Here is a 26,656-nt window from a genome sequence, read left to right as displayed (position 1 = left end):
GGCCAGTTTGGGGGCCACCACAGGGGTCTGGGCGAAAGGGGAAGGTGAGTGGAACCAGAATGGCAGGGGTGGAGTGGAGCAGCCACGGGATTTGCCCACGGACAGAAAGAGGGATGGGAGAAAATTAGTTTGGGCTGAGCCTCTGGACGCCTAGTGGTTCAGAGGACTGCGGAGAGGGCAAGGGGTTTGGGAGTGGGCTCCGAGGGGAGATGTCAGGCGAACAAGTCCAGAGTTCAGGGAAGAATCAGGGCTATTCACCCATTTGGGAATCGTTGGCATATAAATAGCATTTAAAACCATGGGACTGGATGAGATCACCTAGGAAGTAGGTGTTGATGGAGAAGAAAGAGGACCCAGGACTGAGCCCGGGGGCCCGCCTTTGGGTACAGGTGAAGGAGAGGAAAGGAGAAGGCGGCGGCAAAGGAGATCAGAATAAGCAGCTCCTGGGGCAGGAGGAAGCTCAACAGAAGGGGAGTTGCTCTCTCCTCATCCCCCAAAACGCCACAGCATTAACCCCAGGGCAGCCCCTGACACTGCTCAGGACTCCAGCTCTTGCCTAAATAATTGCAACAGGCTCTGCCCTTGCAATCCACAGGGTCCACTCTCACCATCTTTGTAAAATGCAGATCTGACGCTGTAACTCCCCGTAGCTCATTCAGGGTAGAAAACCAAGTCCACAGCCTGGTGACCGCACTCCCTGTGGCCCGGGTCCTGCCCAAGGCAGCAGCTACACCTGCAGACGCTCCCACCCCTCTGCACAAGTCTGCACACACCCGAGGAGCAGGCACTGCAGCTTGTACCAACAGCCATTCGCCTCTCCCTCCTTCCTGGAGACCATGCTCACCTCCTACACCTGAGCCTGGAAGTACCAGACCTCGCTTTCCCAGCCTCTGGGGCTTCCGGTGAAAATATCCTCCATCCCCAAAGGAAAAGAGAGAGACCAGGAGACAAGGCCAACCCTAGCGTGCCTTGGGGCTTTGTCTGTGAGGACACATGATTGCCTGAGCTGTTGTCACCATCTTCTGACCAGAAGGGGCCAACAGAGCAAACGTACAGCATGGCAAACCAGAGAATAGAGTTTGGGTCCTTAGTGAAATCAGTAGGCTCAGCCTTGGCTCTGGTGACCGCCGGACTTCCTGTAAGAGGAAATAGCAAACCCCTACTGTTAACACTGACTCGGGTGGGTTTGGGTTTCTGACACTTGCATTCAGAAACATCCCAACTGACCCCCATATACTCACACATGCACACACCCCACCCTCGCACACCTGATGCCCTGAAAGTCGTGCCTCCCACCAGAACTCATGCCCGTTGGCGTTGCCAGGTCTTGCCCCGTCATGCCCTCGCCGTTGTCCACTCCTTCTGGCCACAGGATGACTCTGGCCTCTCCTCCACCACCGGCAACCCTTGGCCTTTGTACATCTGAGATCCGACAATAGCTTTGAAACGTGAACGGCTGCTACGACTGAAGCAGGAGATAGACGGGCCCCAGGCTGAGCAGCTAGAGTTTGTCTGCTGTGGGCAGATCCTCCAAAACAGCAGGAGCAGAGGAGAGCTGGGACCCGCCCAGATAAAACACAGAGACCACAGACTTCTCATTCTCGAGGTCAAGGAGACCTTCCGGACTACACGTGCACAGAAAGGCTCCTCAGAGGTCAAAAAGGAGGGGGCGTCACCTCATAATAAGTGATGTCAACCTACCCATAAGCCTCTCCGCTGGAATCCATCTTGGCTAAAAGATGTGTGTGCACACAGGGGAGGACCCTGAGATATACCAAATATGGACTCAGAACCAGGCAAAGCAAGATGATTGGCCAAAAGAAAGCCAGAAAAAATGCCGCGTAAGAGTGATTCAAACTGCCATGAGTGTCACTCGCTCTCTGAGCCCACCCATGTGTCTATCCACATGTATCCTATTTCCTCCTAATAAACACTTTACTTGTTTCACTACTTTCCATCTCTATGTGGAAATGCATCTCTACGCAGCTGACGGGCCAGGGCCTTGTCACTGGCCCCTGGTCCCTGGTGGCCTAGTGGCTTGGATTCAGCTTTCTCACTGCCGTGGCTAGATCTCAATCTCTGGCCAGGAACCGAAACCCTGCTTCAAGCCGCTGCAGGCCGAGGCCACCCGAGATCATAGTGACCCCTTCCTCACTCCAAAACTATTTTCTGTTACCTGATCCTTTCCCCCATTTTGACAGCTGCGGGACCCAGTGTTATCCACTGCCCGGGGGGAAGATGGTGTTTGGCAAAAGTTACAGAAACTTGAGAAGACTGACTTAGAGGAGACAGAAATGTGATAGGTCAGAGAAAGGCCTCTCACCCCGAGGCTGGGACAGATTCCTGGGCTCCGGAGGGGAAGGAATGTAGTCGGTTGTGGAGAGAGAAGTCTGTGGGGCCTGGGGTCCACGGCTGGGGGGAGCAAAGCGGTGTCCAGAGGCCACCAGCACCCTTACCAGTGTCTTACATGGCAAGTCTCATCCTCCAGCAGGAGCCTTAGCTACAGGTGCCCACACACCTTGCACGCCCTGGTTGGTGAGCAGGACACCACTGAGGGCCTACGAGGACAGATCGGATAGGCAGGGCCCACGGGACCCTCTCCCCAACCAGGGCCTCTTCTGGGACAACCCAAGCCACCCTCAGATGGTCCAACAGGACTGCCTTTACTGGGGCATCCACCTTACTTGAAGGGTCACTCCCCACAGTGACATTCCTCAACATCATAGCACCCATCCACCCCCACCCCAGACAAAGCAGTGGTCCTGGATGTGGAGGGTGTGGGTGACCAGAGCCTGGACAGGAGAAGACACCCCAGCCTTACCTCCTCCACTAGAACAGGGTGGAGTGGGGGCTACTTCTGATTCATCTCTATGACTGCCTCCAGTGCCCTGTGCAGGACCTGGCAAACAGAAGGTGCACAATAAATATTTATTGACCTAAATGGAACATGAGGCTGCAGAGATAGGGCCCAGACATCAGCTGATTGAGCTAGCTCCCATCTCCAGCCCCACTTCCCACTCACCTTCCAGCAATGATTCAGGGGTGGCCATGTGACCCAGTCTGGCCAATAAGATGATGCAGAAGTCATGGGGCGGGGCTTCCAATAAAGCTTTTGTTTATTGGAATAAACAGAGTAAGCTCAGCTGGTCTAGCTTTTTGCCCTTTCTCCTTTGTCCTACTGGGAGGTGTAGCAGCTGTGACAAGGTGACAGACATGAGGACAAAGGTCTCCATGCAAAAGGTGGCAGAAGAGGAAAGAGGATAAGAGCCTGGGTCCCTGATGGCATAACTGAGCCCCAGACCATGCTGCCCAGTCTCAGCTTCCTGTCTGAGACCCGTAAATCCCTCTCTGTTTAAGCCACAGCTATACAGGTGTTCTGTTATTTGCAGCTGAACACAACGGGTTCACAGCATGTTCTTGGTACAGCTTTAGACTAAGACAGACTGGGGTTTGGATCTTGGCTGGTGTCAGGGTTTTATCGAACCAAACTTGGGTTTGCTCGCCCACGTGAAGCAAAACCAATTTACTGACAAGGGGTTGTGGTCAAGGAAAGTACAGCGTGTATTGCAGAGCCCAGCAAGGAGAATGTGTGGCTTGTGCTCAAAACACCTGAACCTCCCGACGGTCCTCAGGGAAGGGTTTTTAAAGGCAACGCTTGGGGTGAGGGCTGCAGAGTGCATGATTTTCTTCTGGTTGGTTGGTAGTGAGGTAACAGGATGGTGTTCCAGGAACATCATCAACCTTCCGGTTCTGACCAACTGGTTTGGGATCTACTGATTATACTCAGCATGTAGTCACCATCCTCCACCTTGGTGAGGGCCTTACTTCCTGCAGAACAACACCAAGGTATGTGTCAGACGGTTATGTCAATATATTCCTTGAAGAGGAACTAGGAGTCTGTTTTATCACTGAATTACTGTCATTTTCTCACTTAACTGCTTTTTCTTTGTTTCCGCATTCCCTCACTTCCCTAATAAGTAATGCTTGTGCCTGCTCTTTGGAACTCAGAGAAGGCCTAAGAGACAAAAGCCGTTTTCTATAAACAGGAACTGGGCAACACAGAGAGGCTTTTGTACTCAGGAGGGTTTCATTCCCCCCTTTACTTTGATACTCCTCAATCCTGAGGGGAACAGGTGCAGGACAAGAAAGAGAATAACGTTTGGATAGAGGTTAATCATAAACTTGGCAGGAGAGCTCAGTTTCAGGGGGATTCGGTTTCAGGGGAGGAAGAAATTTTCCTCTACCCTTCTAGGTTCTCCTGGCTGACCTAAGAATTAAATTGACATGAGACAGATTAAGAGGAGAAAACCAAACAAAATGTAATAACATGCATTCATGGAAGAGACCCAGGAAAACTGATTAACTTGCCAAAATGGCAGAAACACTCACCTTAAATATCATCTTCAGCTAAAGACAAAGGAGGATGTTAGGGTGGGGGGTTGGAATTTCAGAAAGGAGGAAGGCAGTTGACACAGATGGAAAAGTAAATGTTTGGTAAACAGATGTTCCTGAACCAAGCAGAGACAATGGGATACAGAGTGTACTCTGATCTCTAGACCCCTCCTAGAATTTCCTCCCACCACACCTCGCCCACATTCTTTGCAGATACCTCTGGTGATAGCTCTATTCCAGGAACAGCCACTCTATCTAAATGATTTAGGCAGTAAGGGGGAAGGTCAAAGTTTCTTTCTGAGTCAATGAAACTGTGCACCTCGGATTGGGACTTGAACCCAGGTGCCGGGACTCAAACCCAGCCTAAACTCAGATTGGAACTTGAACCCATGGGCTGGGACTCTAACCCAGCCAGAACCCACTGTCTTTTTTTTTTTTTTTTTTTTTGCAGTACGCAGGCCTCTCACTGCTGTGGCCTCTCCCGTTGCGGAGCACAGGCTCCGGGACGCGCAGGCTCAGCAGCCATGGCTCACGGGCCCAGCCACTCTGCAGCATGCGGGATCTTCCTGGACGGGGGCACGAACCCGTGTCCCCTGCATCGGCAGGCAGACTCTCAACCACTGCGCCACCAGGGAAGCCCCCCACTGTCTTTTTTTTTTTTTTTTTTTTTTTTTTGCTGTATGCGGGCCTCTCACTGTTGTGGCCTCTCCCGTTGCGGAGCACAGGCTCCGGACGCGCAGGCTCAGCCGCCATGGCTCACGGGCCCAGCCGCTCCACGGCATATGGGATCCTCCCGGACCGGGGCACGAACCCGTATCCCCTGCATCGGCAGGCGGACTCTCAACCACTGCGCCACCAGGGAGGCCCTCCCACTGTCTTTTAATTGAGATCACACACCTGGTTTCAGGACTTAATAAAGCTCAAGTTCTTGATGTCTCATCGCAGAAAGAATTCAGTGAGAGACAAAGTGATAGGTAAGAAGTGGATTTATTTAGAGAGAAACACACTCCACAGACAGAGTGTGGGCCATCTCAGAAGGCAAGAGCCCCGAAATATGGGGTGCTTAGTTTTTATGGGATGGGTAATTTCACAGGCTAACGAGTGGGAGGATTATTCCAACTATTTTGGAGAAGGGGAGGAGATTTCCAGGAATTGGGCCCCACTCACTTTTCTTTTATGGTTGGCCTCAGAACTGTCATGGTGCCTGTGGATGTGTCATTTAGCATATGCTAATGAATTACAATGAGTATATAGTGAGGCTCAAGTTCTACTGGTAGTCGAATCTTCTGCCATCTTTTTTTTTTTTTTTTTTTGCTGTACATGGGCCTCTCACTGCTGTGGCCTCTCCCATTGCGGAGCACAGGCTCTGGACGTGCAGGCTCAGTGGCCATGGCCCACGGGCCCAGCCACTCTGCAGCATGTGGGATCCTCCCGGACCGGGGCACAAACCCAAGTCCCCTGCATCGGCAGGCGGACTCTCAACAACTGCACCACCAGGGAAGCCCCTTCTGCCATCTTGAACCTAGTTGGTTCTAACCAGTTTGTGTCATATCCTCAATGGCTATGTCATTCTTTTAAAGGTTGTGCCCTGCCCCCTTCCCTACTGTTTCATTAAGGGAAAGACAAATACCATATGATATCGCTTATATGTGGAATCTAAAATATGACACAAATGAACTTATCTACAAAACAGAAACAGACTCACAGACATAGAGAACAGACTTGTGGTTGCCAAGGGGGACAGGGGGAGGGGAGGAATGGGTTGGGAGTTTGGGATTTGCAGATGTAAACTATTATATATAGAATGGATAAACAACAAGATCCTTGGAGCCCACTCCATAGAGGATTTATAGGAGGTGTTTATGGTCCAGGTCTGTAAATGGAGCACTTCACCACCACCCACAATCTATAGCACAGGCAACTATATTCAATATCCTGTGATAAACCATAATGGAAAAGAATATATGTGTGTGTGTGTGTGTATACATATAACTGAATCACTTTGATGTACAGCAGAAATTAACACAACATTGTAAATCAACTATACTTCAACAAAATAGATTTATTTTTTTAAGTTTCTTTCTGAGTCTTTTTGGCCGTCATCATTTCCAGCTCAACATAATCTACATGCCAAAGAGACATTTTGGGGTGGCAAGTTTTGCTCCCCTACACAGATAACAGCTGAAATCTGGGTCTCTCCCACTCCCTCTGCTCCCCCAAAACTGCTCTTGCCAAGGTCATTAAGGGAAATGACAATAGCTATTGTAATAGACAAATCCTAAAATCTCAGTAGCCTAACACTATGAAAGTTATTTTTGTCCATGTTACAGTGCAGTGCAGGTTGGTGGAGAGGGCATGGCTCCACACAATCATTTAGGGCTCCAGACTCCTCCATCTACAGACCCACTCTCCTCTGGGTGCTTGGAGCCCTCTCCATAGAGGATCTTATAGGAGGCGTTTATGGTCCAGGTCTGTAAATGGAGCACTTCACCACCACCCACAGTCTACTGGCCTGAATTTGGCCACTCGGCCACACCTACAGGTAAGGGAAGCTTGGATGTGTAGTCTAACTCAGGGACAAGAGGCAAACTTGGTAACTAGTGTGCACTATCAGGGTCTACCTCAGCCACCAAAGGTCTCCATGTCCCTACATCCAGTGCTCAATTCTTCAGCCTCATTTTACACCACCTACCAGTACATTGGGCAATGTTGGCCGTCCCCCATCTTTTTGTTTCGCAGATTTTTTTTTTTTTTTTTTTTTTTGACAACACTATGTGGCATGTAGGATCTTAGTTCGTTGACCAGGGGTCAAACCTGTGCTCCCTGCATTGGGAGCACCGAGTCTTAACCACTGGACCACCAGGAAAGTCCTTTTTTTTTTTTTTTTTCCCCCATCTTTTTGAAACACTCTGTTCTTGGCATCCTTACTTTCTCGGGGTTTTCTTCAACACTGCTAGACGCTCCTCTTGTTACCTGAAAACTGGGTTCACCTCTTGGTGGGTGTTGAGACAAAAGACACAACCAAGCCAAAGATAGGAAGAAGGAAGGATTCATTACCTGCAGCAAGTAAGGAGGACACCTGGGATCTTTCCCAAAGCAGCACCTCCCTGAACGGCAAAATTGGGGAAGTTTTAAGCTAACGGTATATGCATATTCATGAAGGGCCTGAGCAGAGGAGAATTCAGCATAGAATTGGAGCAAAGGCCCACAGAGTCCAAGCTTTAGTTGACTGAAGTCAGGAGGATCAACATCATCATCGTCCTCCACTTGGGTGGGGGCCTTAGTTCCCACAGAACTCAAAGATATATTATTATGTATATCCTTTGAGGATGAACTAGGACTCTGCTTGATCACTGCACTATTGTCTCACTGCCTTTTCCCTGTTCCTGCATTCCTTTGTTCCTTTAAGATCACTGGTTACTGAGACCTGTTCAAGGGCAAGCATTGTGGCCAGGCTTAGATCACAAAATGGCTTAGGCCAAAATGGCTTCTCTTCTGTCCAGAAAACCATTCCTGGTTCTCTTTCTCTGGGGACCTCCTAACCGATCTCCTTACACTCTGCCACACTGAAGTGTTGGAGGTCCTCAAGCTGGATCCTGAGGCCTCTCCCCTCCCCTTTCTCTTCTCTGAGCAATCTCACCTGTGCCAGATGCTTCAGTCACCACAGGTTGTACTCATGACCTTGAATCTGTCTCCAGCCTGGCTTCTCTCCTGAGCTCAAGACTCTGGCATCAAGTAGACATCTTCAAGTACACATCTCAAAGTCAACATTCCCAAACTGTTAGTATCCTCTTCACCCCAAACCTACTCCTCTTCCTGGGTTCCCCCACTATGAATGGCACCATCAACCCTGCACATGAATCTCCTGCCTGGCTAACCGCAACAGTCTCCCAAACTGCCTGCCCACACTTCGATCCCCTACGAGGGTTCTCTAGGCTAGTGCTTCTGAAAATTCAGCTGCATAGAAATCACCCGGAGAGTTTGTTAAAAAGCAGATCCCTGGGCCCTATGACCACTCCATCCCCCCACAATCAGATTCAGATTCGATAGGCCTGGGATAAGACTCAAGAATTTGCATTTGTAACAAATTTGCATTTCTAACAATTGCATTTCCCCTAAGGTCCTCCCCTGGAGCAACCCAAGCTAATGATGCTGACGCAGGTGCTGCAAGTCTGTGGACCATACTTTGAGTAGCAAGTCTCCCTGCTCTGTCCAACTCGGAGGCCACTAGCCACAGATGGCTGTTTCAATTATTTAAATAAATTTTAAAATTCATTCCTCAGTGCTGAGACAGGAAGGAAGGGGGCAGGGCACAACCATTAAATCCCCACCCCTTCTCCAAGATAGTTAGACTATTCCCCCTACTCATTAGCGTGTGAAATTATCCAGCCCAAAAAAACTAACCTCCCCATATTTCAGGGCAACCTGTCACTTTCTGAGATGGCCCACACTCTGTCCGTGGAGTATGTATCACTCTCAGTAAGTCTACTTTTTACCTATCACTTTGCCTCTTGCTGAATTCCTTCCGCAACAACACGTAAAGAACCTGAGCTTCATTAAGTCCTGAGACCAGGTATGTGATTTCACCAGGGAGACTGTGGGTTCAAGTCCCCTCCTAAGCCAGAGATGGTGGGTTCAAGTCCCATCTGAAGTGCGACTCGCTTCAAGTCCCAACCTATAATGTTTGTTTTCAGCAGCACTAGGCACATTTCAAGCGCTCAGCAGCCACTTGAACAGCGTGTATTTATAAAACATTTCCATCACCAAAGAAAGTTCTACTGGACAGCCTTGCATGGATCTTGGTGACTGTTCTAAAAATGAAGGCTGATGCCTAAAAGCTCATGCTTTGGAGAAGCATAAAGGACGTCAGGAGTCCGGAGGGCACAGAGAACACTACTCAACCCAGATACCTTCCAAACTTCTCAACAAGATCCTGGGATCTTCCCTGACTGAAGGCGGGCCAAGAACTTTGAACTCATTGGCTGGTGGTGGAGGTGGGGGGCGAGTTGCCAGCGCTTTCCTCTGATTGGGCATTTTCTCTTAGCAGAAAACCAATCATCGAGGGAGGTGGGGGCGTGGCCAGGCTCGCGTACCGGCCCATCCGCGAGTTCCAGCGCCCACCCACCCCGCTGGCGGATCAGATTGGTGGTGAGTTCTGAACCCCTACCGCCTAAGGGGCCCTTCCGCCCTGGAATCCCGCTCGCGGTGGCCGACAAGGAGGTGGGGCAGGTCCTCCCTCCCGCCGCGGGGAACACCCCTTCCAGCAGCCCTGAGCCCCCAGGTGTCCAGCCTCGTCCTCCCTGCGCTCAGTGTTCCCACCCCCACCCCCAGTGAAATGGGATTGCATTGTGCTGGTGGCCGGGAGAGGCCCCCTCCTGACAGCCTCCTCTGCTGGGCATGATGGGTGGGAGGGAGGTGAGACTGAGGTGGGCTTCAGGACACGGAAGCCGTGTCCCACAGGAGGATGGCTCTGGAAGAGGGCCGGAGCCTGCCCGAGGTGCGGGCGCGAGTGGGGGCTTCGCATGGCATCACCGACCTGGCCCACAAGCTTCACTTCTATGACCAATGGGCTCTGGACTATGACCAGGTAAACCGGCCGGGTCCTCACCTCTGCTTCCATCCGCTCGCCCGGCCTCAGTTTTCGTGTCTGTAAAGCCGGAATAGTGAGCCTTGCATCATCCCAGGGCAACGAATGTGAGAGGGAAGTAAGACCTGGGTGCAGCCCTGCAGTCCTGTCTCTTCTGGGACTGGCTCCTCTTCAGTGCATCCACAGTGGCCCTGCCCTCTCACCAGCCCCATCTTCCAGACTGGCAGACCCTAGAGATCAGGGGCCAAGACGTCCCCACCCTGGGACTGAAGTCCAGGCGGAGGTGCCACTGAGGGGTCACTATGAACTAAGCAGAGAGCCATGCCAAGGCCCACAGAAAAGACCCCAGCAGTGGGCTGACGGCTACTCTCCAGTCCCTGCCCCTTGACAGAGGAAAGCACCTCATACCTGGTTCTCCCCTCACTGTAGTCCCAGCAGGCCCTGGGCCCCCAACACACACAGCTTGGCCAGGCTGACTCCTAGACCACCCAAAAGGAGGTCCCCCAAACACTGGGGCACGGGGTGGCAGTTGGTGCAGCACTCTGTCCCCAGGACGTGGCCGCCCTGCAGTACCGCGCTCCCCAGCTCGCAGTGGACTGCCTCACCCAAGCCCTTCCAGGTCCACCCCATGCTGCCCTGATCCTGGACGTGGCCTGTGGTACTGGCCTAGTGGCTGCAGAGGTGAGACCACCCTAGATCCCCTGCCCTCCCTTCAGCCCCCACTTGCTCAAAATTCCTACTACCCCAGGCCCCAGATCCCCGCCTCCCTGCTCAGACTCACTGGTTCCAAACACTTGGGCTACATCCACTGCAGGGACCACTGTCCTCCCCGAGGTGCAGGGACCTAACTGAGAGGTGGCAGGTATGAATTGTGACTGGGTCCCCCCACCCCAGCTGCAGGCTCGGGGCTTCCTCCAGCTGCATGGGGTGGATGGGAGCCCAGGGATGCTGGAACAGGCCCGGGCCCGTGGCCTCTACCAGCGTCTCAGCCTCTGCACCCTGGGTCAGGAGCCTCTACCCAGCTCTGAAGGTACTCCCCCTCCCCCTTCAGCACCCCAAGGCACACCCTCTGACCAAGCCCACCTGACGGAGCCCCTTTCTTTTGCCAAGACTCCATCCCCCTTGCCTAGCCCTCCACAAGCCCCCTCCCACACTGAGTCCTATTCTCTTTTCGAGCCCCCCAATCCCTCACTGAGATGCTTTTTCTGAAACTTCCGTCCCATGATCTGACCTCAGTCCAGGACTGGGCCACATCTGCCATATCCCCCACGGGATCTGGGTCCCACAGACACCAGTGGCAGGCCTGGTCCCTCCCCAGGCGCCATCATGCGCACCATCCTCCAGTGTGGTCTGAGGCCACACTGAAGACAAACCACCACACCACATCCTCACCTCCACACAGGGACCTTCGACGCGGTGCTGACGGTGGGCGCCCTCAGTGACGGCCAGGTGCCCTGCAGTGCCATACCTGAGCTCCTGCGGGTTACCAAGCCAGGTGAGAAGCAACCCATCCAGCCACACGCAGGCACCTTCCCTTTTCCACACCCACAGACACAAGCCTCAGAAAGCCTCAGGCCAAGCGAGAGTAGGGTTATGCCCAGGGTCACACAGCCTAGCATCCCAGCCACAGCTGCCGGCCCAGGCTCGGCCTCAGCTGCCACCATCAACACCCAGGCAAACAGGCAGGGCAGGCAGGTTGCCAGCTTGCCTCTTATCCACTGGGAAACCGGAAACAATTCCACTCTCCTCTCCAGCCTCTATTTCCTCATCAGTAAGCAGAGTGGCACAGTCCTTTCCCCGTAGGATGGCAGTGAGAATTGGGTCAAGTAGTGTCTGTAAGGCCTGTGTTTCAGTCCTGGCACATAGTAGGGGCTCCGTTTAGTTCCCTCATCTTCCAGCTTCCCCACTAACTTAGGGGGAGTCTCTTTCTCTTGCATGACCTCAGTTTCCTCATCTGTGAAATGGGGCTGCTCAGGTGAGATGATAGATGTGAGTGCTTTTCTATAAACTCCACAAGTGGGGCTGATGTGCAGGTGAGGGTTGTGTTTACTGTGCTGCTACTGTGTGCCTTGCCCCGTGCTTGCTTCTGCCCTGGGGAGAAGGTACACACCCAACCCACGTGCCCCGGAAAGGGGCCAGGGGAAAAAGACCAAGCCCGAGGTGGGCCCACAAGGCTGTGGGTGCTCCATGCCCTGAGAATTCAGAGAAGAGAGGCATTTGGGATAGCTGGAATGGGGCAGTCCATGCAGGAACACAGCCTAAGTGAAGTCCCACGTAGAAAGGAGAGTGGTGGAGTGTGAGGATCACGAGGCTCAGACCTGGCTGCAGGACAGGATCTAGAAGCCCCGAAGGTGCCCCATCACAGCAAGATTGCATCTGCTCCCTGCCCCTTCACCCCTGCTGGGCTCAGCAGGGGCTTTGGCTAAGTCAAGGCAGGTCGAGGCAGGCCTCATCCTCAGGGAACCACAGAGGCTGACAGATGCAGGGACATTGGTGGCATCAGAGAGAGAGGTAGTGATCAGGCTCAGGAGGACAGGAAACTCCCATCACCTGAACCAGTAAGGACCAGACCTCCTCGCCCAGCCTGTGTTTGCCAGTCCCCTCAGCCACCAGACTGCCTGCCCACATGTCACAGGCTCCCCTGCTTCAGAGCCTTTCCTCTCACAAAGCCCCTCTCCGCCAGTAGCACCCTGCTTCTCCTTACCTCCTCCTCCAGGAGGCCTTCCAGACTCCTGTCTCTCCTGGGTATATCTGAGCCCGCACTGGGCATACGCTAGGTGCCTGGAGAAGACCTGGAGTGACAAGGTCATTCATTCATTCAGCCAGTGCTTACTGACTGTGCTGGCCTTCCTGTGAGACAGGGTAACCATCCCTGCAAGCTGGGAAACTGAAGCTCCAAGAGGTGAAGGGAGTTGCCCAAGGTCCAAAGCCCATGAGCATTCAGACACAGCCGTATCCTCCAGCAGAGGGGCTGGGTGAACGGTGAGAAGGGAGCCCCCTCTGTCAAGGGGATTCAGCCAAAAATTCCCAGCATAAAGGACACTCGGGCCTTGAAAGGTGTGTAGGAGGCCAGTAAGCTGAGGAAGCAGAGGGTATTCCTGGAGGAGGGATCAGTGAGCACCAGGGGCTTGGAGATGGGAAAGGCTGGCCCGGGGACAAAGCTGGGAGAACTTCCTCCCTTGAGGATGTGAGCAGGAAGGGGACAACCTTCCTGTCCCTGGCTCCTGCCCCTCCCCCACTCACCTGCTCCTTCCCCACCCCTCCCCAGGTGGGCTGCTGTGTCTGACCACCAGGACCAACCCATCCAACCTGCGTTACAAAGAGGCGCTGGAGGCCACCCTGGCCAGGCTGGAGCAGGCCGGGGCTTGGGAACGCCTGGTGGCCTGGCCTGTGGACCAGTGGGAACTGGCCACCTCCGAGCTCGAGGTGGGGCCTGGTGCCTCTGACAGCGACGGCTTCATCTCCGGCTTCATCTCCGGCATCGTCTATCTGTACCGAAAGCAGGAGGCAGCCCAGGCTGAGGGAGTGAGGCCCAGTGCCTAGCCCCCAGCTGGCCTCCGGCCCTCCATGAGGCCTCGCCAGGCCCTTCGTCGGGCCTCCTCTGCTTTGCCTGTAAAACGAGGCCGCTGCACCAACCCTGCCCCTCAGGAGAGCTATGCCTATTAAATGAATCCCAGAAGCGGCAGCAGAACTCTGGCTCGGCAGTTTTCTCACCCCTGCAAAGAGTGACATCTGTCCCTATGGAGGACAGAAGAGAAGAAACAGGACAGAGAGGGACCCCATCCCTGGCTGTCCCTGTGCCAGGCACGATAGGGCCACAGATGTGACTCTGACCCCTCCCAGGGTGGAGGGCCCTCTCCCTCTAACTCACAGACCAGGAACCCGTGCTCACGCATCTGGGCCTTGGCCAAACACTTTCACGTGTCCAGGATTCAGTTTCCTCATCTCTAAAGGGATCGGAATGCAGAGCTGAGGGGCTCAGGGCGTAGCTTGGAGGCTGCCCCAGAGCTGGGCAGGTGAAAGGGCCTCGGTGACTGTCCACACCAGCACCAGGTGGGGATGTGAACAGGGCTGATGATAATGCCTCCAGACAGGAGCCAGGGGAAGGCTTCATGGAGGAGGAGGCGCAGAGCTGAGCCTTCGGGACTAGCAGAATTCAGAAGGGTGGAGAAAGGAAAAGGGACATTCCAGGCTGAGGGCAGAGACAGCCTGAGCAAAGGCTGGGAGAAGGGACCTGGGGGGTGAGCAGACCAGCCCGGAGGCCCAGACAGAGCTGGAACAAAAGGAGGGGAGGGCAGGTGGCCCATCCCCCAGGGCTGGCTGTTCGCATCTTTCCGCCCTCCTACAGTTCCCAGCACTTTCCTAAGGTCCTGGGCTTTACGCTCTGACAAATGGAGGGCTTGAGCAAGGTGACTCCAAAGGTCGGGGCCAGTTTCGATGTCTCACAATTCCCCAAAACCAGTTTTGTAAGTCTTCTGGTCCTGGCCACCACGCGGTCGTCCTGCCCCTCACTAGCCCCCTGCCCAGGCTTCCAACCCTGCCCTCCCCTCCACCTCCACAGCTGAAATCAGAAACGATACAGTCTTCCTGTGCACAGGTCCCATTTATTGTAGAAAATAATAGCAATTACCGTGACAAATAGTTTTAAATTACAAAACAGAAACCACGTAGCAGCAGGGGAAAGCCCCAGGACTTCCTGGGGTTAGGGCCAGAGAAAGAGCATTCCCCCTGCCTCTCCAGGCTCTCCAATGACCTTGGCAGGGGCGAGGATCCAGAGGTGGCCAGTCTCAAGGGGCCCGGGGTCCTTCGGAGCCCGCAGGGCAGGGACAGGAAGGGGTGTGTGCAGCCTGGGCCACCTGTAGCCCCCTCCCCCGCCACTACCCAAACCAGTTTGTAGCACCTCCGCCCCTCCCCTCTAAACCTGTCTGTCCACTCTCTGCTCGGCAACTATGCTCCAAGGGCAGGTGGGTGAGCAAGGCAGCCGTTCTCGTGGCCACAGGTTTCCATGGGCAAGGCACAGCCCAAGTGCTTGCTGACCCACCCAGAGGATGCTGGCAGAGGGAGTGGGGAGGATCAAAGAAGGAGACAGTGATCAAGACGGGCATAGTCCCATGGTCCGCTGAACACCCACTCAGGCAGAGCCCAAGCAAAGTCAGGGCTGAGCTGTCCGGGCCAGCAGGAGCCAGCCCCCTGTATCCACAGCCATTCCGAGGAGGGTGGTACAGGAGTCTCTTTCCATCCATCCTTGCTAGTGTTGGAGGTGACTTTGAGAAAATGTCCGAGAGGGCCAGAAGGGGCTGAGGGCTCCTGGCCAGCGGCCTGGCTCAGTCCCTGCTTGGCAGGGCCATCCTGGGGTCACAGTAAGCTCAGTCCAGGGAGAAACAAAGCCGAAAGGAAAAGAGTCAACGGTAGCGCCTTACACGTAGTTGCTGGCTTGGGCGGAGCGGGCCGCAGAGTACTTGGCGGAGTAGGGCTTGTCGGTACGGGGCGGGCAGTTGCAGCAAAGCAAGGCCCCACCGAGCATCAGCAGGCCAGAGGCGGCCCAGCCAATGTAGAGCGAGGCACCCATCTCCCGCTTCTGGCCCGAGGCCACCAGTGGGTTATAGAAGTCACGGATGACACTGTGGGCCGTCCAGGACACGGGCACCAACACCAGCAAGCCGGCCAGCAGGAACACCACACCAGCCACAATCATGGTCTTGGCCTTGGCGCTCTCATCCTCCACGCAGTTGGTGCACTTGCCGCCCACCACCGAGATCAGCACGCCGAGCACGGCCAAGATGATGCAGATGACGATGAGGGCGCGGGCCGCCTGCAGGTCCTGCGGCAGCGCCAGCAGCGAGTCGTACACCTTGCACTGCATCTGGCCCGTGCTCTGCACCACGCAGTTCATCCACAGGCCCTCCCAGATGGTCTGGGACGTGACGATGTTGCTGCCGATGAAGGCCGTCACGCGCCACATGGGCAGCGCGCAGCTCAGTATGGCGCCCAGCCAGCCCAGCACGGCCAGAGCGATACCCATCACCTGCAGCCCCATGGAAGCCATAGCTTAGCGTCTGCTGGGGTCTAGGACCTGGAAGGCTGTGGGGATCCGGCCCTGGAGGCTGTAGGTGTCCAAGTGCCGAGGGTGAACACTCAGCGTTCGCAGGGAGGTCTTTCACAGCAAGTCCAGAGGCAAAGCCAGTTGGAGCAGCTCCGGATGCCTTTCAGAGGCACAAACCCAGCGAGCGTAAGAGTGTAACAGAACCAGTTCCTTCCTGCCAACAGCTGCCGCAAGCTCTCAGGCTAAAGACTGGAGCAGTTATATGGCTCCGCGGGAGGGGCGGGGGCCGAGGGAGGGGTTTCAGTCCCTGGAGCCGCCCCCTGACCAGTTTCTCTAGATTCCTGAGCCTGCCAACAAAGGAACTTTCAGGCCCCAGCCCTTGGCCCCTGAGTCACCACGCTGGAGACCCAGTGTCAGAGGAAACTACCCTTTCCCCCTGCCCCCAGGCCTGTGCTGAGGTCATCTGGGAGATAGACACTGAGTCACAGCCTGCAAACACCTGGACATACCTGGGGGGCTAGAGGGGGGAGCTGGGCCCAGCCAGGTTTGGGGCCTGGAGACCAGGGTCCCCACACCCCAGGACTCCCTCATTCCAGGCTTGGGTGGTTGGATGGAAGGTGGCGACCTTCAGGGAGAGGGTCTGAGGATAGAGTCCTGGGAACGTCAAAGAGCAGCCCCACCATGATTACTGTTGTCAGAGTCCACATCAGCTGCATCACTGGCCTGATAATTACTATTAAGAGTCTCGCCATCCATGCATCCACCTTACCCGCCTCTGGACATTGGCCTGATGTGGTCCAGTTTTAAGGACCAAGGAGCTGGGGGGCCCGGACTCCTGGGTCCATCACGTGCCCTCCCCATCTCTCACCACCATCACCTGGCTTCCCAGCCCTGCCGGAGGAGGGGTCTCGGAGGTGATGCCCTTTTGACCAAAGAGAGGAGGAAGCCTGCCCCCCACCTCAGAAGTTTCAGCCAGTTTCTGCTGGGGCTAAGCCGGCTTGGCCAGAATTAGGTCGGGGAGGTCACCAAGAGAAAGCCATGGGCCAGACCCTGGGGACATCAGTCCAGCAAACAGGTGTTTACTTAGTGAAGATACACAGAACGGTGCTCCGATAAAGCCAAAATGGGAGCAAAGTCCCATGAGACTTGGAAGGGGAGGAAAAACTCAGCCGGGGTGTAGGGGGTGGTGCCTGGGAGGGGGCCTGACGGAAGGGGAGTTGCCTGGCATAACTCCAGCGGGCACTGAATTCTTGGGTTGTGCTGCAGAGGGCACTGATGACAGAAATCGCCATGGACGGGGCCCTCTGGAGTTGGGCAAGGCAGCAGGACTAGGTGAAGGAGAACTTCAGGGAGAGGCAACAGCGAGGGCCAAGGTGCCCAAGATGGGGAAATGCAGCTAGTTCTGGGAACCAGAACAGATTCAGAGGAATCCAGTCTGACCAGAGATGGGGTAGTGGGGGAGGGGCCAGAGCAAAAGAGCCAGAAATCTCTGTCTCAGGCATCAGGGAGCCCTGGGCTGGGCACAGAGGCTGTGAGACCAGCAAGGGCACTGGATGCCAGGCTGAGAAAGGGGTCTCTGGAAACAGGATGGAGGTGAAAGCCGGGCAGAGGGCGAGGATTAGGAAGGGCCTGATTCAGGGCAGGGCTTTGGGAACCTAAAGGAAGGAGTCATTGTGGTGGGGAGAGAGAATGGCCAGGCTCATCCTGGCTGGATCAAGGGAACCCCACACCCTTTCTTCCCCACGTGCTGGGGAGCTCATCCCAGGGGCCAGGGCTCCAATGAGTCCCTGAGTCCCCAGCATTGTCCAGCCCCGTGCCTGGTGCCCTGGGGCAGCTGGGTGTCTAATCTGACCCTGACAGTGGTCCCTGAGCTTCCCGAGAAAGAGAGCTATCCTGCGTGCGTGATTTGGGTAGAAGCCTTCTGTGAGCTATTTAAAGCGTGCTGACAGCCTGTGGAACCATAGGGCTGGCAGGGATAATCTAGCGCGATGGGGAAACTGAGGTCCTTGTGCTGTGGTTGACTGTAAACACTTCGGTCTCCCCTATGAGGCTGGGGGCTCCTGAAGGATAGATATTCAGCCTCAGAGCTCAGCGCAGGGGTTGACACATACTAGGTGCTCAACAAGGCAGGAGGCATTATCCCGGTTCCCAGCTGCCCTCCCCCACTCCCTCTCAGCCCCAGGCACACACACCAACACAAACAGGAATAGTTTCTGCCAGGACCACGCCTCCCTGGCGTTCTCCTTACCAGGCTTCGAGGAACAGCACGCAAACAGGTCTGTGGACTGAGCAACGGAGATACTGCCCTTCCAGAGGGACGATAAGCGCTTCCCTGCAGTGACCTCATCACAGCCTGCCTATCAGTAATCAGGGCAAGACTCTTACAGCCTTTGCACAGATGGGTGAACTGAGGCCCAGGGAGGGCTGTGTGGGGCTTGCCCAGAACGGGGTGGGCTGGTCATTCCAGCCCTTCAGTAAGGTTTCTGCCTACAGAAGTGAATTGGCCCGACGGCTAGACCCTCACTCACCCCCTACACCACCCCCCAACTTCCAGCTCTTGTTCTGGGACACAGCTGACTGGCACTTGGAGAAGCAGGGGGGGGGAGGGGGAGCACACAGGCCCTAGAACTTTCCACCTGTGGCCCAACAGAAGTGACTAAGAAGCTGTCCTTCCCTGCCCAGCTCAGCCAAGCACTTCAGAGGCAGGGGAGGGGCTGAAAGCTAGGGGGAGGACAGGTGCAGGAGGGCCCAAGGCAAAGGGCAGGCCCAGGGCAGGGGAGGTCTTCGGGGAGCTCAGGCGGAGCCCGAGGTGCTCAGGTGTGAAAGAGAAACAGGAGCCAGTCCTGGGGGAGCCGTGAGCCCTCTGCACATGAGTGGAGCTGGAGAAATATTTGTTGAGGCTTCATTTATGCCAGGAGACACTGGCTGGGTCCCACGCACCTGCTGCAGGAAAAACACCGGCAAAGCCGGAACAATTTTCCTACACCTACTCTGGCTCCCTGGGCCTGATCCTCCCAACAGCTTAGACAAGCTTTCACTGTGACACTTTACTAATGTGTCTGCCATTCATTACTTTTGCTTTTGGGGCTGAGAGGGCAGGGTTAGCACTTATTTCTTTTTCTTTCTCCCAACATACACTGTCTAATTTTACGCCAATAGAATTGTATCTTACACGCTGGTTTTTATCAAGGACAGCGCTCTCCCCAGCCAGATCAGGTCACCCATCTCTGCCCATAACCCTCTCACCAGCCCTGTGACCTTGGGGAAGCCAGCTCCATCTCTGGGCCTCAACTGCTCTCTGTAAATTGAAGACATTAGCACCTTTCCCGATCTAAGACAGATGTGAAATAAGACGAGGATGTGAACATGCTTTGCGAGCTGAAAAGCTTGGGACCGTGAGGAGGAAAGAGCCAAGTTCATGTCACAAAGCATCAGGCCCTCAGCTGTGGTTCTACTCTTGCACCAAAGGGGAGCTAGGACTTCTCAGACCATGGTCCCCAGGGTCTCAGCCAAGTCTTTTTTTTTTTTTTTCCTTGCGGTACGCGGGCCTCTCACTGTTGTGGCCTCTCCCGTTGCGGAGCACAGGCTCTGGACGCGCAGGCTCAGCAGCCATGGCTCACGGGCCCAGCCGCTCCACGGCATGTGGGATCCTCCCAGACCAGGGCACGAACCCGTGTCCCCTGCATCGGCAGGCGGACTCTCAGCCACTGCGCCATCAGGGAAGCCCTCAGCCAAGTCTTTGATCACAACACACACATACACACACCACACAGCCTTGTGCCCAGCTCCCCGCATGTCCCTGGGAAAGTGGCAGATAAAGTCTCCCATCCAACCCTGAGGTGACCTGCTGCTATCTGAGCATTCTTTGTCCTTCTCTGGTCTGTGCGGGTCCACCAGACCCCTGCCGAGGCAGCCAGAGGAATCTCTGAGGGCTGAGCGGACCTGGGTCCTGGGACCCTTCACTCGTCTCCTCTGGGACCGGGAACTCTAAGGCCAGGTGTCAACTTAAAATTATTCTTCCCCACCAAACATATGTTTTGATCTGTATAAAACCAAATGGCTTTTCTGAAGAAAAAAAAAGAAGAAGAAACCTCACTCTCAGCTCAGAAATCAATCTAGCTGGAAGTTGGTTCAAAACGATTTATTTTTGCAGGAGTTCACTAACTTCTCTGCCCACAGACACAAGTTAAGATCCTGTTCTTTTTTAACCAGAGACAATGTCATTAAGTTAAAAATTTGTTTAAATTTTAGTAAAAAAAAAAAATTTTAGTAAATAATCTGCAATGGGGTGTCATAATTCTCTGTGAGTGTAAAGATTGTGTCTCTGAGTCACTTCAGAGCCATCGCCCTGGATGGTCCCAGAAGGAGGATCTCCTGGATGCTTCCAGCAAACAGGCGGTCACTTCTAGACCCCGGGGCCGGTATGCGCTGGCCGCCTCCTGATGGCTCTGGCAACAATGGGGATTTCACTAGGGCAGGCCCAGCCCTGGCTGGGAGGGCTGGGCCCCAGGCTGGGACTTTCAGAATCTGGGGCAGAATGTGGTGGCCCTTTTATGGCTCTCATCTGAGATGACCCCAGCCTTCCCTGGGTTGAGTCCCAGCTCTGTCACTACCAATTCTGTGACACTGGGCAATAGAATTAAACTCTCTCAACCAATTTCCTCATCCGGGGAAGGAGGACAACATCTCCCTCTGAGGCACTGGGTGGCTCTGTGAAAACACGGAATCAAGGCCCACTCAGTCCACTGAGATTCTTCTCGCCGCCTTGACAGGGGTCCGGTGGGCCCAGCCCAGGCCCTAGAAAGCCACGGGCTCTGGGCTCAGAAGTGGAGGCCAGGCCCTGGGCTGAGTGGGTAGCCCCCTGCCCGTAGCCTGGCAGCCCACACAGGTGGCCACCCTCCCCACTTGGCCCAAGAAGGGGTAATGACAGGCCTGGTTCCCCACATACACGGAGGGAGAAGTTGGAGTGGGGTGGCATCTCCAAGGAAGAGAAGCAAGGCCAGGCTGCTGGCTGCAGCCCCACAGCCCAGGCACTTCTGGGAATGGGATGGAGAGATGGCAGGGATGGAGCTGGGTTCAGAGAGAGGGAGGGGCTGAGCGGGGGCGGGGGGGGGGGTGATGCGGGTGCTCTGAATGGGCTTGGCTAGAGAGAGGGGCTCAGAGGGGGGAAGGGCTCTGTGAAGTGGGGGAGACTGAAAGACAGGATGGGACTGAGTGAGTTTTTAATTATTTTCCATAATATTAGTGCTTCTGAGTCCAGCTTCTTCCTGGCAGTTTCAAAGAGCCCATATTTATGCAAGACTGGAGCCATCCTCACCGTCCCACCCTGCTGTCCACCATTCATAGGCCACTCCCCTGCTTCTCAGAGGGGTCCATCCCAGGGACAGGAGAACTCCTTCCCACCCCCCCATCCCTCCCTCCTGCTTCCCCTACCTCACTTCAGAGCAGCCCCTGTCTCTTGATTGTAAGAATCATCCATTTTCCAGAGGCAGAGGAAGAAGAGGACTTAAAGGCCAGGGGATCCCCGAGGACCTTCTAATCTTTTGGAGGATCAGTCCTGCCCAGCCCACACCCCCCAGCCAGGGAAGCCTCCTTCCACCAGCCCTCTCCTCCCACTGGTCAGCAGGAGTTGGGCCAGACAGCAGGCTAGGTGCCTTAGTATCATGAGACATCAATTTTTCTCCCTACAGAACCATGCAGGGCACCATCCGTCCCATTCTAGAGATGAGAAAACTAAGCCTCGGAGAACTGATGTGACATTCCAGGGCCATGAGAATCATGAGAACAGTGGGAATTGGGCCAGTGCCTGCCCTCGAGACCCCCTGATCTAAACAGACAACTCCCTAGACCAGAGAAGGCAGCTCTGTGTGGGCTCTGGAGGAAAGCAGCATCCTGGGCCCAAGGTGGGCTTCCTGGAGGAGGGAGAGGGAAGGAGAGCTGTAAAAGGTGAGTAAAAGCTTAGAAGCCTATGGAAAGGAGAGAGTTCTCTAAAAAGGGGAGCGGCAAGGGGCAGAGGCTAGGGGCCTTTCGGGGGCCTTGTGGGGTCTGGAGCTGGGCAGGTGGTGGAGCTGGGCTGGAAGGCAAGTTGGGCACATCAGGAAAAGCCTCAAGGACCCAGCTCAAGAGCTGGGGTGCCCAGGGGAGCCATGGACAGGCTTTGAGCAAGGGTAGGCCCAGATAGACCCCCAGAGCAGCCTGCTTCCCCCGGGCCAAGACAGACCTTGTCTCCAGTGTGTAGAGCCAGGGGCTGGAGTCATCCTTACTTGCTTCCTGCCCACCCCCACGAGTGCGGACCCTAGGGGATCCTGGAACCGAGCACCTTTTCCCTCCCAGCAGCCTGGGCAGGTTACACCTGATGACGACAGCTTACAGAGAAGCTGTCTCTACTTCCATGACATACCAAGAGGGAGAGAGAAACTAGCAGGCCAACCAGGGGACTCCTAGGTAGGCAGCCAGTGAGTCAGCAGTGACAGACCAAGGACAAAACCAAAAGTCTAGGGATCATCAGTGGTATCTCACCCCAGCCCCAGGTGACTCAGAGATCATATTACCCTTCCCTTCTATGGGAGTGCCTCCAGGCATGCTTGGGGTAGACACCACCCACAGATCCTGACCCCTGGCCTTCTTGGGGCCCAGTTCAACTGCCAGGTCTTTGTCCTACTGCCCGGGGCACCCACTGACCCAGCCCTCATTCTCTGCTGGCTCCCAGCTCTGGATCAGTCTAGCCCTGAAGAAGGGTACAGCCGGCCCTGACCTGCCCCCCCACCCCGCCCCCGTGGGCTGGGGAGCAGGATGTGGGGACCAGCTGGGAGCAGCCACACCTGTGGTTAGTGTGAACTTTTTTCTTTTTCAATGTTCTTTTTATAGCAGAGTTTAACCTACATGATTTGAACTTTTTTTTTTTTTTTTTTTTTTTGTGGTACGTGGGCCTCTCCCTGCTGTGGCCCCTCCCGTTGCGGAGCACAGGCGCAGGCTCAGCGGCCATGGCTCACGGGCCTAGCTGCTCCGCGGCATGCGGGATCTTCCCAGACCAGGCCACGAACCCGTGTCCCTTGCATCGGCAGGTGGACTCTCAACCACTGCGCCACCAGGGAAGCCCCAACCTACATGATTTGAACTTTTGACAAGGGCCTGAGAGCTCACCCACAGCCCTCGGTCACACCCTCCCTTCCCCCTCCATACAATCCCTGCTTCTCTCCAGTGAAGCTGGGGGACTGCAGGTGCCCAGGGGGCTGGCCAAGCGCCAATGGCTTGGTGTCACTGCCCCTCAGCATCACTCCACAGCTGTTCAGCCCCACGTCAGCATGAAGCTGCCACTACACACCTGGGCATGCACCAAGGATCCCGCGTATTTCTTTATTTTCTTTTAATCCACTTCATTCCAGTTCTTTGCCACCTCAGCGGGCTGGCAGAGCTCTCAGCCTCAGAACTTCCTGCAGCTCCGTCTCTGACCAGGGATATTCGACATCCCAGGACATTAGGAAATCCTTCCTTGAGCCATCAGCCATTGCCAAGCCCTGGGTGCTGTGGAAACCTCCAGGATCCAGTCTGCGTGGCCCCCTCAGGGTCTGGGGCTCAGTGGCCTCCCAGCAACACCGAGGAATCAGATATCACTGGCCTCGGGACTTCCCTGGTGGTCCAGTGGTTAAGACTCCGCACTTCCACTGCAGGGGGGCGTGGGTTCCATCTCTGGTCAGGGAACTAAGATCCCGCAGGCCACATGGCGTGGCCAAAAAAAAAAAGAAAGAAATCAGTGTCCAGGAACCATATAGTCATCAATTGAAAGGTATCACCTTTCATTCCTGTGAATAGTGCCTGGCATATAGTAGGAGCACATAGTAGGAACCTTCCCACACGCCACACGCTCTCAAGTCACCCACCCTCCCACATCATTGCTTTCCAATAGAGGAATCTCTCTGCTATCCCTTCCTCCTGTCCCCACTCCAGAACACCAAACCCCAGCTCTTCTTGACCTTGGCCTTTACCTCAAAGTCAAGCCCAGGGAGAGCTTCTGCCTCAGCCTTGGCTCTCTTTCCACCCCACCCCAGTCCCAAGCCTGACCAGTTGCTGCTGGGAACAGGGAAGGCGAGAGAGCAGAGGCAAACTGATATGGCAATAACCACCCCCCAACACACACACAAACCAGCCATGGTTTCCTCAGCCTCCTTGCTGGCCTCCCACCGGCCTCACCCTCCACGCCCACTCACCCCCAAGCCCAACTCACCCACAGAAGTCTTCCCCAGGCGCCACCACCCCTACCCACCCCGTACTAAAGTTGGCCGTAATCTGGCCCAGCCTTCCTCTCCTGCTTCATATCCTGAATCATATCCATACATACTGGGCTTCCCTGCTGATGGGGAGATGGATCCCCCATCCCATGTAACTCTGATACCCGGGCCTCCCTTTGGGATGAATCTGGTACAAAACAGCCCTCCCGGCTTTTTCCCTTCTTTGTGCTCTGGACAGTCTGGGGCACTCAGGCCTAGTTATCTTGGAAGACAAGGGCAGTGACATTAATAATAGCTACCTGAATGTTCATAGCAGCACAATTCCAACAGTCAAAAGGGAAACAACCCAAGTGGCCATCAAAGGATGAACTGATCGACTATGTGGGCTATATTCATACACCGGAATTATTTTTCAGCCATAAAAAGGAATGAAGTGCTGATCCGTGCTACAACATGGGTGAACGTTGAAAACATGCTAAATGCGAGTGTCAGACAAAAAGGTCACATATCGTATAATTCTGTTTACATGAAATGTCTAGAACAGGCAAATCTATAGAGACAGAAAGTAGATGAGTGGCTTAGGGCTGGAGGGGATGTGGCATAGGGTGGTAGAGGGTACAGGGTTTCTCTTTGGTGTGATGAAAATGTTCTAAAATTGGCTGTGATGATGGTTGCATACTCTGAATAGACTAAAAAACACTTTGTTATACACTTTAAATGGGTGAATTGCATGGTATGTGAATTATAGCTCAACAGAGCTGCTTTGAAAAGAATAATAATTAGCACTTGTCAAATGCCTATCAGGTGCCAGGCAGGCCCCACACAGCTTCTGTTACCCCTCAGGACCTTGTGATGGATAATAGGAGTGGATTTCTGCCCCCAAAGAAACCGCATTCATGTGAAGGGTTTTTTTTTTTTAATTAACTAATTAATTAATTTTTTAAATTAGAGTATAATTGCTTTACAATGTTGTGTTAGTTTCTGCTGTAGAACAAAGTGAATCAGCTCTATGTATACATATTTCCCCTCCCTCTTGAGCCTCCCTCCCACCCTCCCTTTCCCACCCCTCTAGGTCATGACAGAGCACCAAGCTGAGCTCCCTGTGCTATGCAGCAAGTTCCCACGAACTATCTATTTTACACATGCTCGTGCAAGTTTTTTTTTTTAATTCAACTTAATTGGCTATTCCAAAGATTTTTCTTTTCTATTTCTGACAATTGGAGCCCTTAAGATGCACAGTGGAATTGCATTTTGCATTTTTATTTTTATTTATTTATTTGGTAAAAGGAGCAAAGCAAGGACCTGGAGATATATACTGGAACAATCTCCTTAGAAGAATTCAGCAAAGTAGAAGATAAATATTTAAAGAGGAAAGGTGGGGGGCGTGGGAGGGGTGGTTAATATAGTGAATCAGTAAGTCACTTCTAAATTAAACAAAACTGGAGTTGAAGAATAAATAGGTTTCCAACTGGCTGTTGCTGTTTTCCTTTGAAAAAAATAAACATTAAAAAAAAAGGGCTGTGACATTGAGATTTACTGAAATAGCCAACTGGCCTGTTTTTCAACTATTGTGCAGCAAGCCTAAAAGTTAGTAGAGAATAGCTTCCTGCTAGCAGGAAATCTTCATCTTAAGGACCTTACCCAGGCTCAAAGTGTCCTCTGAGGGTAACCAGGATTGAAGTTTTTTATTTCTCAGGAAGAGCTCTTCTGCATGGCAAGGGCTCAGTAGTACGAAGTAAAATGACAGTTCCTTTAGTGCTACAGGATATCCACTATAACTTATTGAGAGACCACCCCAGTTCTTTCTGTTTTGTTTTCTGGGTTTCTTTTGCCTTTGTAGGAATCAGACACCTTGTGTAGAAAAAATGGTTTATGCCAAGTAGAGGTGACTTTAGACAGCAGCTCCCAGGCAATTTTGAAACCCATGCTGAAGTCCCTCCCCTTGTTACAGATGGCATAGAAGTCACAAGTCTGTTAACTGGACTGTTTCGTCTCCTGCCTGTTGTTCCTGCTTTCTCTATTTCTGTCTGGATAGTCAGGAAAAGATTTAATGTTTAATATTTAAACAAAATATTTAATGTCTATGCAGTAAAATTATTCAAACTTCAAACCAGTATTGAAACCAGTTAGAAACCAGCTGATAGTTTCTTAATCTCAGATTTAGAGATGAATGTAAACTGTATTCTGTTGAAATGTGCAAGTGTTTGATTCATGCTGTTTAAAAAACTCCTGCCTCCAGGTCATTGTTAATGGAACCAACTTGTAAAGTTTGTAGCCTTAAAGAAATCTCCATGCATTTGTTCTACTACAGCTCAAAAACATGAAGTGACTGCCTGGAATTTGGGGTTAGTCCCAGTGTTCAGGTGAAGGAGAGGTGACAGCTTTCCAAAGAAGGACCCAAACACA

The 26,656-nt window shown here is 53.7% G+C and overlaps 2 protein-coding genes across 3 annotated transcripts; one reads left to right on the top strand and one right to left on the bottom strand.

Annotated features, from left to right (window-relative positions):
• Nucleotides 1-9,470: 9,470 nt before the first annotated feature.
• METTL27 (methyltransferase like 27) lies at nucleotides 9,471-14,486 on the top strand. 2 transcript variants are annotated; one of them, XM_081255400.1, is made up of 6 exons: nucleotides 9,471-9,540; nucleotides 9,853-9,979; nucleotides 10,532-10,660; nucleotides 10,874-11,009; nucleotides 11,382-11,474; nucleotides 13,248-14,486. In XM_081255400.1, exons 2-6 carry the CDS (start codon nucleotides 9,857-9,859, stop codon nucleotides 13,520-13,522), a joined length of 756 nt encoding a protein of 251 aa, XP_081111526.1. In that variant the 5' UTR covers nucleotides 9,471-9,540; nucleotides 9,853-9,856; the 3' UTR covers nucleotides 13,523-14,486. The 2 variants fall into 2 exon arrangements, with proteins under 2 accessions (XP_081111526.1, XP_081111527.1); XM_081255401.1 differs by lacking the exon at nucleotides 9,471-9,540 and adding an exon at nucleotides 9,547-9,673.
• A 77-nt stretch (nucleotides 14,487-14,563) lies between these two features.
• Nucleotides 14,564-16,375, bottom strand: CLDN4 (claudin 4). Its single transcript, XM_081255402.1, has one exon. The coding sequence runs from the start codon at nucleotides 16,023-16,025 to the stop codon at nucleotides 15,396-15,398; it is 630 nt and encodes a 209-aa protein (XP_081111528.1). The 5' UTR covers nucleotides 16,026-16,375; the 3' UTR covers nucleotides 14,564-15,395.
• Between the last annotated feature and the right edge of the window lie 10,281 nt (nucleotides 16,376-26,656).

Source organism: Mesoplodon bidens (assembly GCF_964165515.1).
Source record: "Mesoplodon bidens genome assembly, chromosome: 15".
Taxonomy (NCBI): Eukaryota; Metazoa; Chordata; class Mammalia; order Artiodactyla; family Ziphiidae; genus Mesoplodon; species Mesoplodon bidens.
This window is presented reverse-complemented; position numbering and strand designations above follow the sequence as displayed.

What these genes read in the sequence shown, in the direction of transcription:
- METTL27 (XM_081255400.1), top strand. Translation starts at nt 9,857, where the DNA reads ATGGCTCTGGAAGAGGGCCGGAGCCTGCCCGAGGTGCGGGCGCGAGTG. An exon ending in GGGCTCTGGACTATGACCAG is followed by an intron (nt 9,980 to 10,531) that starts GTAAACCGGCCG and finishes CTCTGTCCCCAG; the next exon opens with GACGTGGCCGCCCTGCAGTA. An exon ending in CCTGCGGGTTACCAAGCCAG is followed by an intron (nt 11,475 to 13,247) that starts GTGAGAAGCAAC and finishes ACCCCTCCCCAG; the next exon opens with GTGGGCTGCTGTGTCTGACC.
- CLDN4 (XM_081255402.1), bottom strand. Translation starts at nt 16,025, where the DNA reads ATGGCTTCCATGGGGCTGCAGGTGATGGGTATCGCTCTGGCCGTGCTG.